We start from the raw sequence: 22,159 nt of genomic DNA, 5'->3' as shown, positions 1-22,159 counted from the left end.
GTTTACAGCTTAAGGAAGGCGTCCTTCTAATGCATTGACTCTAAGAATGAGATGTATTTTTAAAGGGTTAAATACAGTTCTCGGGGCTGACGACCTTTTTACAGCTTAAGGAAGGCGTCCTTCTAATGTATTGACTCTAAGAATGAGATGTAATTTTTAAAGGGTTAAATACAGTTCTCGGGGCTGACGACCTGTTTACAGCTTAAGGAAGGCGTCCTTCTAATGCATTGACTCTAAGAATGAGATGTATTTTTAAAGGGTTAAATACAGTTCTCGGGGCTGACGACCTTTTTACAGCTTAAGGAAGGCGTCCTTCTAATGCATTGACTCTAAGAATGAGACGTAATTTTTAAAGGGTTAAATACAGTTCTCGGGCCTGACGACCTGTTTACAGCTTAAGGAACGCGTCCTTCTAATGCATGACTTTTAGACCGAGATGTAATTTTTAAAGGGTTAAATACAGTTCTCGGGGCTGACGACCTGTTCACAGCTTAAGAAAGGCATCCTTCTAATGCATTGACTCTTAGAATGAGATGTAATTTTTAAGAGCTTAAATACAGTTCTCGAGGCTGACGACCTGTTTACAGTTTAAGGAAGGCGTCCTTCTAATGTATTGACTCTAAGAATGAGATGTAATTTTTAAAGGGTTAAATACAGTTCTCGGGGCTGACGACCTGTTTACAGCTTAAGGAAGGCGTCCTTCTAATGCATTGACTCTAAGAATGAGATGTATTTTTAAAGGGTTAAATACAGTTCTCGGGGCTGACGACCTTTTTACAGCTTAAGGAAGGCGTCCTTCTAATGCATTGACTCTAAGAATGAGACGTAATTTTTAAAGGGTTAAATACAGTTCTCGGGCCTGACGACCTGTTTACAGCTTAAGGAACGCGTCCTTCTAATGCATGACTTTTAGACCGAGATGTAATTTTTAAATGGTTAAATACAGTTCTCGGGGCTGACGACCTGTTCACAGCTTAAGAAAGGCATCCTTCTAATGCATTGACTCTTAGAATGAGACGTAATTTTTAAGAGGTTAAAAACAGTTCTCGGGGCTGTCGACCTGTTCACAGGTTGAGGAAGGCCTCCTTCTAATGCATTGACTGTTAGAATGAGATGTAATTTTTAAGAGGTTAAATACAGTTCTCGGGCCTGACGACCTGTTTACAACTTAAGGAAGGCGTCCTTCTAATGCATAGACTCTTAGCCTTACCTAATCAAATTGCAAATGAACCAATGATGCTTTAGAATCCTGACCCAAAAATGAGTTGATGTTTGCTATTGATTAGAGTAAATACGTCACCAGGTTACTGGGTGATTTCACTGTTGTACTTCTCTCTGTGAAGGTGGAAGCGCAACTATGAAATAATTTCTAGCAATTTCGTTAATAAGGTCATAGTGCTTGTGTGGTATTTAAGTATAGTTCTCCCCAGAGAAACATGTAATTTAATATTATTGATACTACATAATATTCTATACAATGTCAATTAGTATGATCTAGAAGAGAAACAAACCTTAGAACGAGCCAGATATAAAGGCTCAAGTTCACCCATGGTAATAGAGAAGGGCTATGATCGGATATCGAATTAGAAATGAGAAGATTCGCAGAAGGAAAAAAGTCACCGATGTAGCATGTCTGAAATGGCAGTAGGTGGGGAACATCGCTCGTGCAATCTGGTCGTTGGGTCCGAAAAGTTCTCGAGTGGTCCGACCACGAGCCGTGAGCTAATGACATGGTTACGGTAGCAGGAGGTCGCTGGATGTAAGCAATGCAGGACTGATGGTCGTGGTGGTATTTGGGTGGGGGCCTATACCCAGCAGTGGGAGTCCTCATATCCTCAATAATCTTGTTTTGTTTCTATACGTAGGTAATAAATTCTGTGTTATCGAATTTATCTTCGATTCAAGAAGCCATTCGTTCAAGCACATTCTTGTTGGTCTTGGATAACAAGCAGAAAGCAAAACGTCTGTACAACGACTTTTGCGTGGTATCAGCTTTTGGAGTTAACGATGGAAATGTTCTGATGTTAATGAAAATATCAAGTATGAATGAAATGAATGATTTCGAAGTAATAAATTCTGAATCTGATTTACCAAAAGATACAGAGGGTCAATATGCAGCTGATACAAGGAAACGATCAGTTATATTATACGATCATAAATCTAATAACATTTCAGGTAAAGTCCTTTACATTAATATGAAGTATTTTATGATCATTGATGTCTAATACAAGGAATAAGTCTAAGATACCGCCACAATGATTCACATGAATTCCCTTTATCTTGATTTCGTATTAGACAACGATTTTTTGAACAAATTATATATAAACAAGGTTGACAAATGACATTGTTAGGGTCGTCCCTAGAACTCCCATTTCAGGATATAGGCCTTCCTGATAGAACTTCCATAAGTCCTATTGGAAGGAGCCTTTATTCAGCGTTTTCCTACGACCTTAAAAAATATATATTATGAAAAAATAACTGATATTCTTTTTTCAAATTTTTAATGCCAACTTTATTCGAAATTCGATATATATTTCAATGATATCTAAGTGTATATATGTTTTTTTAAAACAGACAAATATCAAAGAAGTATATATGTTTTTATAAACAGTTTTTTTTTCTATAAAAGTAATTTTACTTTTAAATTTTCTAATATTTGACTTTTAGCCAAATTAAAGCTCGATAAAATACGTATTCTTAACAAACAAGCTAATATTATCAAGATAGAAGATGAAGATGTACCGCCATTCTGTGTGAAAAATATATTTTATCAGAAGCAACTGAGAAAAAATTTAATCATGAATACTCTCAGACAGGTAAGGATAGAGATTATAACTATTGTCTATTTATATATCTAAACCAGTGATTCCCAAAGTGGTCTATATCGACCCCTAGAGGTCTATGACAACCTGCAAGGGGTCTACGCCAGCAAAAAAAAATTTTGGGGTTCATGAAATATCAATGGGGGTCCACGATAGTGCAATCTCCTAACGAAAAAAAGAAACAGACTGGACATCATTAGCCGAGGAGATTTAATTAACCCTTACAAAATTGACACCAAATGTTGATAACTTATTATTAAAGCATTAGGTTCATCCTTCTCACTAAAAATATTGACTTATTGCTTATGATATTTTATTTATAGTTTATTTTATGTTTATTTAATGTTACATATATTTTTCATAACAGATACAAAATTTTATTTTGAGTAGATTTAATTTAAATTCAATTAATAAACGTATAAATTAACATGGGGTTTCCTAAAAGTTTTTAACACTAAACTTCGCTACAGTTAGAAATTTACAGGAAATCAATATCAGGTAAGTGGGGGGTCTACCCGATACGGGAAAACATGGCAAGGGGTCTACGACACAAAAAAGTTTGGGGAACTCTGATCTAAACTATATGATCCAAGAGGCTGATTGGTAACGATATTTTGGATAGTTGCCAGTTTATCAGTATTCTTCAGATTGATTTTTGAAGAGAGTGCATCCGAATCACACTAACAGATAATATTATATAATCTCCTTTCTTACATCGGGCAACTACGATGCACTAAGCGTTTTGCTAATACTTTTATAGTGGGAACAGCCAAGGAGTGAAACAACCCACTGATATCATTGTTTCAGACTATTATAACTTAGGAGTCGTCAAGACAAGAGTGAATAGGTTTCTAGGCAAGATATTATCGTAAATCTCGTCATCGCTTAACATCTAGCGAGATACAGGTCAAATTTTTCGCCTATATAGTATAAAAAATATCAAATTTAACAAGCGTTAGAGAATGTGTAAGCTAACATAAGCACTATAGGTTAGTTCTCAAATAAGAGAAAGTTGAAGAAGATACGTAAGAAATTAAGGCACACTACTTGTAACATTATACACTTTACTACTATCTATCTGTTATTTAATTTCTTTTTCTTCTTCTGTTTCTTTCTGAGGCAAGTGCGATCGAACCAATACTGATCGCAGTCAGTTAGATGTTTTTATTTATTATTGTATTATATTTATAATATGTATTAAACCTTATTTATTATAAGTATATATGTTATTTACATATGTGTGTATATTTAAGTATGAATGTCTATGTATGTTCGTTTGTTTGTAAATATGTATTTTTTGTACACGTAAACTACCCATTATTAGTACTTTTACCTTTTCAATACTAGAGTTATCTGTAAGAGATTGCCTTGTGTGATAAGACCGCCCATTGTACCTTTTTGTACATTATTGTAAGACTTATTAAATATATTTTAACGTGTACAATAAAGAATATTAAATAAATAAATAATAATTCTTGAAAACGAAATGAAATCAATTGTATCTTTCCCAAATTATAGCGTGACCAAGTGTAATAGGAATTTACTTTTATATTGAGTTCTTTTTTATAACAGCTTGTAGTCTTCTCACAGATAAATTTTAAAAGCGTAATAAACTTAAATATGAATAACTAACTATTTGATATTAACACATTAACTGTACTGTGATGCGAGGTCGTTAAAACAATGTAATATTTAAGGTACTCGGGTAAAATCTGATTCACTCTTTATTCAAAAATGTTGAACCTATTGTTAACCTTGTAAGGTTGTCACAATATCATCTAACCGTCTAAGCCCTTAGACTCGAGCTAGAAAACTTTGTATTTGATCTTAAATTGCTTATTGAAAATTAAATACGCCTCCTGGATCTTCGGTGTGCTGTGAAGTCCTCGATTCGTCGCCGTCGTCCCCACCGCCACTCGCCGCTACTTGTTCCAGAGTTCTCCTTCTCGTGTCTTCTTTTCGTTGGGTCCTCATGCTTGGGCGTTTCGAGTAATTTTGAGGGTGGCTTGTTTGGGTGACTTCCCTGGTTTCTTTGGTAGGCCTCTTTTGATCCCTATCGTGATGGCGTGATCTACGCTTTTTTATGGTCGGACTGACTGTCCAGTGCAGGTCAAGAGCTTTCCACCTCTACCACTCTAGTGACACCTGCTTCTGTCCCGCTGGCAATAGGGTCGCTATGATATATTATACATAGGTATTTATTTACTTTAGTTCTTCAGCAAGTATCTTTTTTAAATGAACTTTTCTCAATAATTAAAATTTTTGCAGGGCCAGTGGGGAGGTTATTATGGAACTTCTGTTCATCAGTTTGTCAACGACAAGGACTTCAAATTGATTATGGAGAATCCAAATGATGTAAAAAGTATTAAATTGACACAAGTAATATTGCCAAAAAGTGAAGCAATAAAAACGATTAAGGTATTCCTTACTATTGTTAATTCTTCCAATGATAATTATTAATTTATTTAAATTTTAATTCTTGATGAAATTGTAATTGTTACTGTAATTTATATCATAATACACGTGATCAAAGAGTGAGGTGAAACTGTTATTTAATACCGACATTGGTCTAGTCCGAAAAAATCAAAGATTTGGTGCTTGAAAATCATCAACTGACAATTAGAGACCTCTTTGATAATGTTGGAATATCATTTGGCTCAGTCCAAATCATTTTGTAGCACATTTTGTGTGTCAAGCGCGTCAAATCTTGATTGGTCTATATCACACTGCATTGTTTATTTGCCAAAAACTCGACTTATATTCTCCCGGAACTACCATATTTGTTTGATTTGGCTACATGCGACTTCTATTTGGGAAACTAACAAAGAGCCAATGCGAGGACGCAGTTTTGACACGATTGAAGAGATAAAAACTAAATTGAAGAAGGTCGTGAAGGCTATATCGGAAAAAAACTTCCGACTGTTGCGAGGACTTGAAAAAGCGTTGGCATAAATTGCGTTTTATCAACGGGGATTATTGTGAAGATGGTGAAATTGATTTGGAAGAATAGATAGAGTTTATATTTTATTAACAAATTCACTTTACTTTTTGATCACAGTATTATAATATATGTAAGTGTTTTTTTTTTTTTTTTTTTAATGACCCTCGCTATTGGGGGCCTCTCGTACCCCTATCTGATTTTTAGGACAGGGACCTTTTTTACAAATATTTTTTTCACAAAGTTTTTTATTTCCATAATCATCTGTCATTCATCTTATTATCTTTTATTCTTTTCTCTCTATCATGTTATATTTCTTTTCTTTTATGCCCTTTTACTCTACTCTTCTTTCTTTCATCCTCTTATTTTGTTTTACAAATCTTATTTACTAGGTATGTTATCACAGTTGTTTACTTATAGTTATTATTTATTTTACTTCAGTCTTTTTTGTTTTCTTTTACCTAGTTTTGTTTTTTTGTATTGCTTGTGTTATTATTGTTTTGCAATGCTTGAGGAATTCGTTCCTAGTTACACTTTCGCCTATCAGGGAGGCTATTGACTCCTCCCTGATTTGAACCCCAGACCGGCACTCGAAGCCGAACCGGAGTCCCCCGAATGCGGGACACCGGGCCACAAGGTGGATCACGGTCTGGTCCACGCCCGGTTCACAGAAGCACGAGGGGTCCTCCTTGAGCTTAAACCTATGAAGGTACTCAGAGAACCCCCCGTGCCCCGTTATATGTAAGTGTTAATATTGTTGTACTTTATAAATAAATAAATAAACACATCTGTCATTCACAAAAGTATTTGAAAAAGATTATGAAGATTCAGATCAATGTGATGGCATCATCATTATTTCTGCCGTACGACATCTACTGTTGGACGTAGATGTTCCTTTTTCTAAAAGGACTAGTCCGGCTTACATACAGCGTCATGGACACCATAGTTGACTTCCAACGCTGCACTTTAACTTGCTAATCTGCTAGAAAATGTCGGTAATTTTCGTAGTTTACGAAACAAGTTCTTTCGGTCCCTTTTTATAACTACCAGACGAAAATATGTAGTCACGGTACAGGTATAGTCGACGTCATAAATACTGGCGTCTGTGATAGAAAGAGTGAGGAACAATATGTCCATTAATTACATGTTTTGTTTCACCAGGTATGTTACGCAGGGTTGGCACAAAAGTACTGCCAAATGTCTGTACTCGACGAGTATGATACTAATTTAGGTATAGGAATGGATTTTAGTGGTATAGATGCGAAGTAAGTATATTTATGACATACATGTATTTTAAAATCAAATATTCTAGGCCAAATTTCTATTTAAAATAGTACGATGAATTTGATGTTCAAAATCGTGTTTTACAAATTCCTTTGCTAATAACCTATGCTTACCTTAAAATTATTGTTACTTTGAACAGAACCTATTTTAATCTTCCATTAATTATTGCTGATTAGTGGTGATTTTTTAAAATGTATTGGTGACGTAATAAGATCATGTTACAGTATTTTAATTTTAAGTTCTATTTCAAGAAGTAGGAGATAAAATAATTATAATTACGTATAAATTTACAGTGGGGAACACGTAATGGGTCTTCTTCCTGGAGGAGCAGTTTCTAGCATTGTGACAGCGGATCCAGATCTGCTATGGCCAGTGCCAAATCATTGGACTTTACAAGAAGCAGCTACTGTACCTCTAGCCTACGTCCATGCCTATTATATAGTAAGTGTTTTATAAATAAGCGATAATCGTTAGGAAATATAGACCTAATTTTTTTTAATTTTATATTAAGCAAGTTATTACTGTAAACAATCCAAAGTAAATTTAATATATGAATAAATAAATAAAGACCGCTTTTTGATCGAGATCTCGGACTTAATACAGTCATATTTATTTTTGATGCAGCACAAAATTTTTAGGTTGAAATCTGGTATATTGTTTGTTGTAACATAAACTAACAAGGTAGCAGCTTGAGCTGAAATAGTGTTTAACAAAAAATGTTATTTATACGTGTTTAAGTAAATGATATTAATTTTCATTTATTAGAAAATGCGAAAAACATTAAAAATATAAATGAAAAACTTTTATCATAACGAATGTATAAATACCAATATAACATATGTATTTTTTTCATTACTTATTTTTAATATATATTATTAATAATAGGTGACTATTATCAGTTAAACAATTTTATTACTTTAATAACTGTCTTTATTTTGTCATAATTTTTTTTTATTTTTTGTGTCATTTAAATTGTTTAGCCATGTGTCTTTAAATACGCCTTAGATTTAAATCTATATTATTATGATATAGTTCATCTATAGTAAATATTTCTTTGTTTAGATCACAAAACTATTGGTAAAGAGCAATACAAATGTGTTAATTATTGGCGCAGCCGGTGCTGTGGGGCAAGCACTTATATCTATTTTCCTATCAGAAAATGTTACCACCTATACAACTGTCGGTACGTCGCAGAAGAAAAAAACCCTACTCCGACTATTCCCTCAACTTGACGGTAAACTTTGTTTTAATACAATTAATTTTAATATTGAAACAACTGTTTAGTTAAATGATTTTTATTTAACTACAGAAAATAATGTAATTTGCGGATCAAATCTTCAAAAGTTAAACGAAATTATCGCATATAAAACGAAGAACGAACTATGCGATATTGTTATTAATTGTGCTACGGGAACATTGAGACAAGTAAGTTTTTTATAACTTTAATAATAATCTCCATTATTCTGAATTTAATAGTTTCTCAATTAGAAGTGTGAATGACTTCAACATGCCTGTCTAACGTAGATCTAGTCTAATTTATTCATTATCTTTTGTTCCGCGACCCTTTTCTTCATTTTCAGTCACCATAATTTAATCTTTCAGATTCCATCCCATTACTACTTGACTCAGTTTCTTTTTCATTTCTTTTCTCTCATAAACTGCTCTCTTCTCATGTTAGTCTATTCTTGCAAATATATCAATTTATCTGGGAACTGAGATAGGAATGTCTGATTTCGATTTTCTTTGGGTTTTTAGATTCCATACCGATACTGCTTGGTTCCTATTTCCTTTCGTGTTTCTATTTCTTTTAGTTAGTTCCGACAGTCTATTTTTGACAATATTTCAGCAAGTTTAATTTCCGATCCCTGTGATTTGATCGGATTTTTTCTTATGTTTCTTTTTGCTTTTAGATCTCGACACTACTTGATTCTTACTTTCTTTCATATTTCGCATCATTTTTTCTGTTATTTTCTATCTCTGTTAGTCTATTCTTAGTCAGTTTAGTTATTCATTACGTCATTGCTTATTTCTAATTTCATTTCGTGTCTCACATTACTATCCTGTCCTATTCTATTTCCGTTAGTAAGTTCTCCGCGAGTTTAAATATATAATGGAATCAGGCGTTACCTTGCGGAAGTCCATCATAAGTAAGAAAAGGACCAATATTTAGCCACTTCCGATTAGTGCACTCTGTGTTTGGCACTAATCGGTGTAACATAACTTCTGAAAATGCCCCGTAGAGGGGTGAAACACGTGTTGAGTGATTTGGGGGTGGCAGTTGTGTGATTAACATTGTTCGCCGTATACGCATTTATCAGCGGGCTGACGGGCAGTGCACTTTGTTGCACGACTACTACTGCATGTGCGGAAGTGGCTAAATATTGGTCCTTTTCTTACTTAGAATCAGTAATTAATAAAATGTGAATATAGGTGTTATATGTTACACCAATTAGTGCCAAACACAGAGTCCTTTCAGCGGGCTGGCGAGCGATGCACTTTGTTGCACGACTACCACTGCATGTGCGGAAGTGGCTAAATATTGGTCCTTTTCTTACTTCTGTGAGTTTAGTTTTGGCGCGGGTATCGATGTTAATGTTTCTGATTATTCCTTTAGTTTTTAGATTCTATTCCGTTACTGTATGATTTCTATTTCCTTTCGTGTGCCGTATTAGCTGCCTCGTCCATTTTTGTTGGCTTCTTCTGTTGGTCTTCACTGATATAGCTTACTTTTAATACGCGGATGGATCATTGTTTCATTTTCTGATTTTTCTTTTAGCTTTAAACCTTTACTCAGAAATTTAAATCAGTATCGAACTCGTATAAGTCATACAAAGATAAAAATAAGCCTGTGTAGTAGTACAAAGAAACATATCTATCTATTCACTGTCCATATTACGATAAAGTTTTAATGAAACTCACTATTGTAATATCTTAGGGGCGAAATCAAATAAGAACAGTCTGAAGACAACTCATCACCTATAAACCATGCAACGAAGTTGTTCTTTAATAATGAAGTAGATGAAAAAGAATAAGAAAGAAGTAATCGAAGAAGTAGTCTAATTCAGAGAGAATGTTGTCTTATTATTCAATTTTGTATATTTTCCTTTAGTAGGAGTTAACGTGAAATATTTTTGTTAAGTTTTAGTTTTCAGCATTTTAAATTTTTTGATGATTTTTATTCCAGATATATAATAAGCAGGTGTATTTTGTTCTATTCAATTCGCAGATCTACATTGTAGAAAATATATCAATGATTAATAAAAAGATTTTAATATAAAATGTAACCCTTTTTCTAAATCACTTTTTACAGTTGGCACAGGAATGTTGCGTGAGATCATTTGTGGACATCAATGTAAGCAATATAGTACTAAATACAATCTTTGGCATGGGCATCATCAAAAATAATAAAAGCGTTATACCTATAAACTTTTCACTCTTATTTAATGAAAAATTCGCTGCAGATAAATTGGTGAGTTTTACGATCTATCTTTCGTACAAATCTGTTTAAATAGTTATTGCTAAAGTGGTGTGTATCTAAAAAGAAAACCTGTAGGAGGGTTTTAGGTGTTTTTTTTTAATATTTCATAATTACTATCTTCATAATTTCAGTCTTCAGGAATTCTATTGCTGAACACTGACCCGTCTCCTGGATTTCTAATAAACCAGTTAAAAACAGCTTGCATCTAGTATCTTTCAACGATCTTAACATGGTCAACTTTTTTATATTGCCTTTCAAAAATAAATTTATTTCCCCAAAGGTACTAAGAGATAAAATTCAAGAAGGAATCGCTAAAGGCATTGTAAAACCGTTGTCAGCTGTCATATATGATATCGAAGAAGTATCAAGAGCGATCAATCTGTTATCAACAAGGAGACATATTGGAAGAGTCCTGATAAAAGTACGACATAATGATCAAAATTCAGTAGCTGTATTACCCAGGTAGTTTTTTTTGTTGTGTTTTTAAATTAAGGAGATTTTTCCTTATTTTTGTATTGTGTTGTGTTGTGGTAGGTAATATATTTTTTGGTGTTTATTTATTCTTTAACTTGACTATAGAAAATACAAGCGGACGAACTCAATGAACTCACTGCTGTCTTACTAGAAATATTGCCAGCAACTCTTTATTAAACGGTTTTATTTAGTTCGACCCGTATGGAATTTATTTCGTCAAAATTAGAAATTGAAATTTAAGCACCTTCCCGTTGTCAGATTGATCTGAAATTTGGTATACACATTTAATTTAGATGACAATATTATACAATAAAATCAATAACATTATAAATCTAAGATGGCCGCCGATACAAAATGGCGAATTACTTGTTTTTCCTAATCCCCCTCAATATGCGTATCAAATGAAAGGGCTACACTAGTAAAACATGAAGATTATGTCAAAATTTAAAATTCAAGATGGACGCCGTTTCAATATGTCGGACTAGGTACATATTTTTCCACAACCACCACAATATGGGTATCAAAAAACCGTTTAACTTAAAAGTTTTTAAAATGTATTTATATATGTTTAAATACATAGTTATTCATGTCTACCGATAGATGTCCACTGTTGGGAATAAATCTCCCCCAAAGATGGTCACAATCACCAGTTTTGCGCGATTATGTCGTCGGTCCATCTAGTGCGCCTCCTCACGCCTCATTTACCGTTTCGTGGTAACTATTCAAGAGCCTTTCGATCTCAACAGCTGTCTTGCTACTTCAGATGAGCAATTCTTCGAGCTACGGTGACCATGGTCCTTTTACGGATCTCCTTATTTCTTAGGTAGAGCTAAAAAATATTCCGTTTTGTTTACCAACTGCGACTTACAATCTGCTTGTCAAACAGGAATCAAGTTTCTACGTAGGATGACCACGCGAACGTTATGTTTTGGGACAAACTTAAAAATTTTCATTTTATATTTATTGATCATTATCATCATCGTGCCAGGCTATAGATTCTAACATCAATGTTTTTCATGGTTATCAATCTTATACTTTCAAATAAACTTTTTTCGACTACAGAGCTCATTTTTTAATTTATAACAAAATGACTGCCGTTTCATATTATGACATTACTTTTGTAAGAAAAGGACCAATATTTAGCCACTTACTTAGGATGGACTTCCGCAAGGTAACGCCTGATTTCATTAGACATTACTTTTGCATCACCTTTTATATATACACACGTAGATTTTACCATAGAATTAGTGAACTATATTTGTAAATTTCTTTTCAGACTCACATTTTCTTCGGAATCCAATTACGTTGTAGTGTGTTTCGAAGATATTATAAGTATTCAAATGATTGATCTTTTAATCTGCCGAGGCGCTAGAAACTTTGTGATTTTGTGGAACGGTCCTGTCAGCGGACGCTTAAGTTACAAGATCAAGTAAGTAGTAAGATAATAATGTAAACAATTGCAGGAAAAGTCTTCTAGTTGTATCCCTGGCAGACGCGTGGATGTGACCAGTGGATTTGTGTTTTTTTTTTGATCTCTCTCCGTGATTTCTAATACGCAGTTTGAGATATGATTCACCGGTTTTTCTAACTTAATTAAACCATCAGTGTCATATACTTTCCTTGTTTGTCCTGACTGGTAGAATATCCACACAATATCCTGTGTATTAATTATTCTACAGTAATTAAATAGTTTATTTATGTATATATTCAAATTATAATTAACATAGGAACATTTATAATAGCCACTTGTAAATAAAAAGAATGGTCGAAGAGTCCAATTTGAAAGCAACTGTCATTATACTCAACGCCCTCATTATTGCAACCTTCAACTTGATGCTATGAAGGTTTTAAATAGGCCCTGATTTTTGTGGTTATTTTCACAATATCTTTAAAATAGATTAAGTAATTGATACAAATACATTTGTGCCTTTCAGATATTGGAGTAAATTTGGTGTAGCCATAGATTTGATACCTGCAAAATCAATAACGCATACAGACTGTTTGAATGTAATTAAAAAAATTAAAGAGGTGAAGTCATTGGAAGGTATTTTTGTAGTCTGTGGTAATATTGCTAACGATTGGAGGAACAACGAACAAGAGAAGAATTTAGACAAATACGAACAATGTCTGAAGTCTATATCTAGTTTAGATTCGATGTCGAGATCCCATTGCAAGCAACTAAGGTGTGTATTTGTGATTGAAGTCTCTTGGTTTTTCTAAGTGAGTTGTTGAACACGTTGTGTGCCACGCTGATTTTTAAATGAAAAAAAAAGAATGCCTACAACAATACTGTTGTAAATAGTTATATTCTATATAAAAAATATTACGTAGCAGAAAAAGAGTGTTACTGAATTTGGGAAAAAATTAGCACTCCATCTTGCAGAATTTCAAGGAGACACAATAATCAACACAAACTCGAAAGAAAATCGGTAAAAGTCACTGAAGTTCGAAAGTACTAAAAAAAATGTGATGACAAAAATAGAAGAATAAAGTAAAGTAAGCAAGAAAAAAAACCGAGCGTGTTGTAACATTTTGTGATACTTTTGAATAGGAATAATTTTGAATTAAATAAGTTTTAAGCAATTTTTCTAAAATTTCGTGTAAATTTTATAGTTCTCATGTTACACGCTCACGTGGCCTAAACGGAAAGTCTAGTGTCAACTACCGATGACTGACTTGGCGCTCGACGTTTTAACTAAATCGATGGTGATGATTACCTATGGATTATCGGTGATTGGAGATGATCAACAGAAATTAATATCAAACGTGTGTTAGGATAGATATGGAACATATTTCGTATTTACAAAATTTTACTGTGAAATTCAGGAAAGTTGGAGTTATTAATAGCTCAATTATAATATTAATAATTCAGAACCAAATACTATTGTTAGTCACGTTCAGAAATCAAGTTTAAATTTTATTTGTGAGAGGATTCCATTTTTAAAAATAATTCAGCGCTGAACGCAACTACCAGACTTCTTCTTACTGCCAATCCACATATATTTATATAATAAATCTTTTCAGGCACTTTGTTGTAATAAATGGATTTTCACAAAGCGTTTACGATGAAAATATTCAAACGGAGATTGAGAAAATATGCGAAAAACGATATATAGACAACCTGCCTGCTCTATCTGTTAAAATGAACGTTTTCAATAAGGTATGATTGAAACAATATAAAATATTAAAGGCATTTCTAATTGCGATAAATGGAATATTTCTTTTTCTTTTACTAATCAAATATTTAAAAGGTAAGGGTAAGTGAATAGATTATATTAGTTACTTTGTGATCTCGGGACCATGGCATTTAAATTAAAATATGTAAATATATATATACACGCACACACACACACACACACACACACACACACACACACACACACACACACACACATATATATATATATTAATATAGTATATTTTAATCATCATTTCAGCCGTAGGATGTTCACAGCTGGGCATAGGACTTTCGTATTTATTTCCATTAGAACTGGTAGGAATCAGCTCTCCTGGCTAAAGCTCCATTTATCGGCCTGTGATCTTCACTCTATAATTTTAATTGCGCAGAGGCTATTTGATTCTAATTTCCATTAAATTTGATTCCTCTGGCATTCTTCTCTCGATGTACACGAGTTATAAATGATCCAAAATGGACAGTGTATATTCTTTATGTACTACAAAACTCGGCATAAAAAAAAGGAATGGAAATATCATAAATAATAACTAAAAAAAAGAAAAAAAATATGCAATGGTACAAGAGGCGGTGTTATCGCTCGAGGCGATCTCTACCAGACAACCTTTGGATGAAGAGATGAAAGAGAAGCCAGTTTAGGGTATACATGACAAAAAAACAACAACATATTTCACATTACAGAATATGATATATTATTACACACCTACATATATCAGGGAAACTGGAAAGTAGTATCGCTTTCTTAAGTTAAATACACAAGACTGCATTTTTAACAAGTTTTAATTTCTAATCAACAATATATTCACCTTCGTTATTAACAAACTATTGCCATGTATTATACACATTTTCAATGTCGAAACGGTAACAAATCAATCGGTTTTTCTGAAAATATGTCGACAGAAAAGAAATTACTTTCCGGTCCCTCTAATGTATTTTATATGCAAAAGGTATTTCATAAATACGAATAAATAATAAATGGTACACGATATCCTATTTTAGAGGTCAAGAATGTGGTCTTTTACTATCTTTTTAAAAGTTAATAGTGATTTAGCGCATCTTAATGCTTCTTGTAATTCATTCCACAATCTTTGTCGGACTTTTAGATGGAGATGAGAAACATGAAGGAGAGGGCAGTTTAGGGTGTTATTAAAAAAATAAAACATTAAAATATACCACACATATCAGAGTATAATATACTTATATATATAAACATACAGACAAATATATTAGTTTTTGTGAAAGATTAAATGTAGCGACATCAACCGGCTACATGTCGAATTCGGTAGCTAACATATAGTTTATATCGAATAAAGGAAGATGCCTTCAAAGCGTAAAAGAGAGAAAATCAGATCTGTTCTCTGCTACAAAGAAAACTTCTCTTCTAAAAAGTATGTTTTATTGCAGTCACGTTCAAGTGTATCAGATGAAATTTTATTACAAAATATCGAAGAAGTTCTCAGTGCTATAGAAATAAGTACGAAGACTGATTATTATAACATTGAAGCAATTGTCGGAAGAGACTGCAGCAATATGGAATCAGTACTACCGGAAGTTATAGGTAAGTAAACAGATATATATTTATATATATATATATATATATAAATATATATGTATATATATATAAATATATATGTATACATATATATATATACATGTATGTCACAATGTACTAATTCTAGTCCATCGTGTTAAAACAGCATTCAATTTTAGTTATTTCTACAGCATTATGTCTTATGGACTGATGCTTAGGGGTAGGTGCGAATATTGAAAACATATTTGTTTTACAAAAGATAGCCTTCCGAGCTATTTAGTGTTCAGAAACGCTCCCGGAGAAAGCTGTTTAAAGAGGTCAATATTACAGTGGCCTCACAATATGTTTACGATAATATTTTAAATTTTTACAGTAATTATAAGAAATTAAGGAAATAGGGATTGTCCGTAGTATATTTACAAGGCACCGTGAAAAGTTGAAAAAGTAACGGAATTTTTTTTTCAAAAATTCCGCAATAAACATTATTGCACTTTCTTTTACAGAATTAAAGACACTAACTGCATATTAAAAGTAAATTAAATGTAAAGTCTTATTATTAAATAAACGATTATTTAAATGACAAGAATCCTTGGCAGTGATGTCGCTTGATCATTTTGATTTCATTTAGGCTATATCTGATAAAGTGTATATGTATAAATCAGTATTGTTAAACTTTATTAAAAGATGTGTTGTTGTGGAGTTTCTTCCTGTCTTCTTTTCCACAAATATAACACTTTTTAAAGCAGAAAACAGACAAAAATAAAATAGATTAAAAAATAGACGGAGATAATATATAAATATATTTATTTAGGTTTATACCAAAGAGTTTTTCTTGTAATATTACCATAATATAGAATTACAAATAACTTTTTTAATCATCTTAAATAACCGAAAAAATTTACAAGAAATGTTAACGATTTAATTTGTATTAATGAAAGGTGACCTTAAGGCCTTTTAATGGAATTCCCGCTTTATTAAAATAATTTATTATGGCGTCATTACACACGTTAATTTGAAATAATATTTTAAGTTCAACAATAAATTTATAAATGTCAATTATGACAATTTGCATTTCAGATAATGTTGCAACTGACAGCTTCGGAAGTGAGCAAAATGCATCAAGTAATAGGTACCTACATACATAATTTTAATTCTTAATTAGAATTTTAACACAATTTTAAAATGGCGTCTATAAAAATATTTTAATTTAATATATTTTCAACAAATAAAAATTTAAGGATTACTATCGTCTTCGTGATTTTATATTTAAAGATGTGATTAAAGATTAATTCAATGCAATTCCAGTTTGTAGGAAATTTAGAATAAAAACCGTCGACTTTCTTGTTACATGATTGCTTTAAATGATATAAAGTCTTAAATCATTGTGATCATCATTTTCGCCGAAAGACTGCTCCCATAGATTTTCAGCACTGCATTTTGGAGAGTGTGCAGTTTAATAACACTAAATAATTCTCCCAACTCCTTTCTTCCATCGGACGACAAGATGCATAGATTCAGGGTTGAAATTTCTTCTACCTGTACTAAGCGTTTTGCTAATACTTTTATAGTGCAAACAGCTAAAGAGTGGAACAACATACCGGCGTCATTGTTTCAGACTATTATAACTTAGAAGTCTTCAAGATAAGAGTTAATAGGTTTTTAGGCAATCATATATTATCATAGACCTCGTCATCGCTTATCATCAGGCGAGACAGATGTCAAAATCTTTGCCTATAAAGGATAAAAAATAGGACCGGTTGCAAGCGGTATGTGAAAGTTTCACTGTGGTCTCTGCTATAGAACCTTAAGGCACTAGCAGGCTTCAGTTCTGTATGCTGTATGAACTGAAATTTCTACTTCCATTTGCCAATCCGCTGGTAAAGTTTTGGAGATTCTTAAGCGGAATATAATATGAGTAAATGAATAAATGATAGTAGTATTAACATTGTTTTAAGTAATATTGCTTTAAGTAACATTGTTTTGAGTAATATTGTTCTATTCCGCCCGTTTCCATTGTTAGGACACAGACTTTTCTACATTAATTGAGAATAGGTACACGTCAGATGTTTTCAGATTATTGGCCTATCATCATTTCATACGTATGATGTCTACTTCAGGATATAGAGCTCCCACACAAATTTCCAATTAGTCTATTAGGTAGTGATTTGCATCCGGAGTCTATTGAAAACTTTGATAAGGCTGTTAATAGTATCAATTATAGAACCTTGAGGCTTTAATACGCCTTAATTCTACACGCCAAATGTCCTGCTCTCTGCTATTTTTTTTAATTAAATGAATTATATCTTTGTTTAAATAATACAATAGTTATGAGTTGTAGAATATCACATAAACTTTTACAATTAGCGACATTGTGTCGAACGTCAAGGCGTTGATTAAGCATGTGCTGCCATTAAACAAAACACTGTGACAGCGCTGTTAGGATTTTGGTATAATGGTTCGCAGAGAAAGGTACTGTTCAATATATAATTAATGCACAAAATGTAAACATGTAAAACTATATCCCGGGATTTGAACACGCAACCTATGATCGCAAATGGGTAAAGGACTGATCTTTTACCAATGTGCTACCACAGCTTAATTTGACAGTGAACATTTTATAAATATTATTAATGTAATAAAATTATTTCAGTTTAACAGAAACAAATGCAAATGGATATATAAAACCAAAAGGTTTTGGAAATTTTTATTCTTACATTGAAAAAGATGTCTTCGAATTGGTGAACGATTCAATCGTAAATATGTCTACGAAAGTGTATAAGTATTTTGAGGTAACTTTGGTATTATTTTATGTACAACTTAACTTCACTTATTTGACGAAGCCTTTCGGTTGGTTGTTTGTTGTTAAGGGATGGGACCACTTTATTAAGATACTAACTGCTAGGTTGAGTTTCTCTAAAAGATTGTCACAATGTTGACCAGCGATTTTCTGCGACTTTATGTCGTATGTTTACTAAGGGAGACTTATCTCACTTCATGTCCTTGCCTCGTATAGCTTACTTAAATTGGACTTCCGATATCATCATAGTCCTGTAAAGAGAGAACATCAAAATATAAGTAAGAAAAGGACCAATATTTAGCCACTTCTGCACATGCAGTTGTAGTCGTGCAACAAAGTGCGCTGATAAATGCAATGTTACACCGATGAGTGCCAAACACTAATCGGTGTAACATAACTCTTGAATATGCCCCGTGGAGGGATGAAACACGTGTTGAGTGATTTAACGGTGGCAGTTGTGTAATTTGCATTATTTGCCGCATGCGCATTTATTAGCGGACTGGCGGGCGGTGCACTTTGTTGCACAACTACCTTTGCATGTGCGGAAGATGTTCAATATTGGTCTTTTTCTTACTAAGGATGGACTTCCGCAAAATAACGCCTGAATCCATTAAATATCAAAATATAACGTCAGAATAGAGGCTTCTGAGATTCAGTAGTGGTCACACGAACCGGTTTGAGTCCTGACCGGTACTGCGGTGCCCGAGTCCTGCGTATTCTCACCACCTCAACAATGTTGTCCGTCCATCTGGTGGTTGACCACGAAATGTCCACTCGTGGTCGATGCTCGAGAACCTTTCGATCCCAACGACCAGTTGCATGAGCTATGTGTCCCATGCACAGCCACTTCATATGACTATTAACAATTGGTGTGCCGCAACGTGGCGCCTGTCAGTTTTGGAAACTTTTTTTATGAAATATAGAATATGAAATATTATTGTATGTCGAGGTCTGCAGTACATCCAGAGTAAGCGATTTTAAGCTGTATTTTTAAGGTTAATCGATATAATTTTGCCTACTTCATTTCGGGCAGATCTGACCTGTACACATCCGGGTAGTGTGGAAAGATATGTCTATAGGCAGTTGACATGTTAATTGTTTTATTATTAAGTTAGTATGTACCTTAGTACTAGCGTAGCTCTAATAGAGATATGTGTACTAAAAATTTATGAATAATTATTTCAGGATAGTAATTACGTGGATGTCGATACATCAAGTCTGATAATGTTACCGGGATTCGAAGGACATTACAGGATATTCAAGCCGCTGTGCGAGTCCTTAAAAATCAAAGCAGTAACCGTGCAGTTGGATACGGATTTGTGCAGCGACAGTATACCGGAAATAGCTTCCAGTATTTTAAAGGTATTATATATTTTAGGGTGAATACATGTATACACTCTTGTACAATTATCACATGTTTTCGAATAAGGGATATCCGATAGCAGAATTTGGATTATAATTCAAATTTGGCTAAAATTATATAACAAAAATTTATGAAAGAAACTACATTTGCTTTGATATTTATGCGTATTTTTAAATTACATTGTTAAATTAGAATAATAACGCACTACTACTGTCTCACGATATGTGTGTGTATCACGATGGTCACAATTTTGACGACATAACTTTTAAAATCCGATCCATTTTTTAAAATAAATATTGAAATAAATGTTTAAGTACAGTACTTTTACCTTTATTCGAATTTTAAATCCGAATTCTGTCTTCGAACATCCTACATGACGTGCAGGGATGTTCGCCTATATTTTAAATTTAGAACATCAAAATAATTATGGAAACTTGGTGTTTAAATTTTTGTGTATATTTTTAATATGTATACAACACCTAATATTATTATTATCTGTAATAATTTTATGCAATTTTATTAAATAATTATGTCAATAGATAGATAAATGGAATAAGTTGCGCTAAATATATTAGATTGGTAAAAATAAATAATTTATAAAAATAAAAAATCTAGTGATGGAAATGCTAATTGTGGAATTTATTGTTATTGTAAAAAATAACGTAGTTCAACGTATGCTGAAAAGATAGATCTTTAAAAGACGTTACTGCACAAAATTTCATAAATGTCCTGAAATTGTATCAACTTTAATAATTTGTTATATTAATAATAAGATTTTGTTTCAGACACTGTCGGCTAAATTGACAATAGGAGATGGATTCTATCTCCTGGGCTATTCTTTCGGCGTTAATTTAGCGTTAGAAATGGCTTCGATGTTGGAGAAACAAGGTAATGTTAATTAGTTTCTTCCCGTTTTACCATCATCTTTTTAGCCTGTTTTTTTAATTCTTGACCTCTGTTTTTGAGGACACATCGTATATGGGGTTTTAACGTTATATTTCGTGTAAACGTATTTTCATTTTTCTTTCTTCACAATATCTTATTATATATATATATATATATATATATTTAGGTTATGTATATTTAAAGGTTTGAAATGAATTTCTTTACCTTGTTAAGGAGGTTATAAAAGTGACCATAAAAGTAACTTATCTGAGTTTGTTCAGACTCTTTATAGAGGCAAAAGCAAAGCCTTAACTTTAAGTTGAATCATACATAAGGAATTTTCACGGATTCACGACACGTCACGTTTTAAGTCCATCCGCATTAAGCTTCCGCTACTACCTTTACAGTAAAAGCCAAGGAGTAGCACAACCTACCGGCTTCATTTAACTTAGAAGTCTGCAATACAAGACTGGCAACTGAATAGGTTTATTCTAGATAAACATAGTAGACTTCTTTTTAGTATATAAAAAGGAGGTTTAATATCATTTTAGTTTCAATCAAATTGAATTTTTCTGTCATTCTTTTTATCATTAATAATATCAATAAATGAAAGTATAATGTTTTGTTGTTTACAGGATACCGCGGCATTGTATACTGTTTGGACAGCAGTCCGGATATGTTACGCATGCAAATGAAGTCAAATATCGGTGAATTATCCGAAATAAACTTACAAAATACGGTCATCGGACACTTATATTACCTTTTAACAGGATCTAATTGTGACGAATTCACAAGGAAATTGATAAATACGGATAGTTTTAATAAGAAGATCGATTTATTTATTCGCACTGTTAAAGCATTTGTTTCTCTTTCTCATCAATATATGCGATTGTTAGTTGAAACAACATATAAAAGATTAATTCTTGGTAGAGAATATACACCTGATTATAAATTAAAGTCTCAATTGGTCCTTGTTAAGGCCGCGTCTGATATAAATATTGCCCATGATTATAATCTAAGTAAATATTCTGAGCTACCTGTAAAGGTTTACAATGTAAGCTCTGATAGTGCTTCTCTACCTTATGATGTCATGGTGCCAAATATAATAAACGAATTGCTAGATAGAAAACTCATTGATAAATATAAATTAACAAATACATGTGATACTTATTTGATCAGTGAATCGTAATAAGGTAGAAAAACTCTCCTTTTTTTAAAACTTTATTTATCACATAAATATAGTAATTTATTTAATACTTGTCCCTGCACTCTGAACTCTCTTCTACTACCCTGACAGAAGTATGGCCTTCAGAAACAACGCCCGCTTCATTTTGACCACATTATATTTTGTAGTAACTATTTCATGAAATCCCTTCTTAGCTGATTTATACTTA

General features: G+C 32.8%; 1 protein-coding gene across 1 annotated transcript in view; it reads left to right on the top strand.

Annotated features, from left to right (window-relative positions):
- Positions 1–21,954, top strand: part of LOC137921729 (fatty acid synthase-like) — a 58,674-nt gene extending 36,720 nt beyond the window's left edge. The window contains exons 23-33 of the mRNA XM_068764543.1: positions 5,091–5,201; positions 6,922–7,025; positions 7,338–7,485; positions 8,107–8,278; positions 8,354–8,469; positions 10,803–10,984; positions 12,931–13,179; positions 14,021–14,156; positions 19,703–19,879; positions 20,666–20,768; positions 21,401–21,954. Of these exons, the coding sequence (XP_068620644.1) occupies positions 5,091–5,201; positions 6,922–7,025; positions 7,338–7,485; positions 8,107–8,278; positions 8,354–8,469; positions 10,803–10,984; positions 12,931–13,179; positions 14,021–14,156; positions 19,703–19,879; positions 20,666–20,768; positions 21,401–21,954 (2,052 nt within the window). The remainder of the gene's footprint in view (positions 1–5,090; positions 5,202–6,921; positions 7,026–7,337; positions 7,486–8,106; positions 8,279–8,353; positions 8,470–10,802; positions 10,985–12,930; positions 13,180–14,020; positions 14,157–19,702; positions 19,880–20,665; positions 20,769–21,400) is intronic.
- Positions 21,955–22,159: the final 205 nt, after the last annotated feature.

This window comes from Battus philenor, unplaced genomic scaffold (assembly GCF_028537555.1).
Source record: "Battus philenor isolate CCGP_79_NKW_IND1 unplaced genomic scaffold, ilBatPhil1.0.hap1 SCAF_19, whole genome shotgun sequence".
Classification (NCBI taxonomy): domain Eukaryota; kingdom Metazoa; phylum Arthropoda; class Insecta; order Lepidoptera; family Papilionidae; genus Battus; species Battus philenor.
Note: the sequence above shows the minus strand (reverse complement) of the source record. Positions and strands in the feature narration are given on the sequence as shown.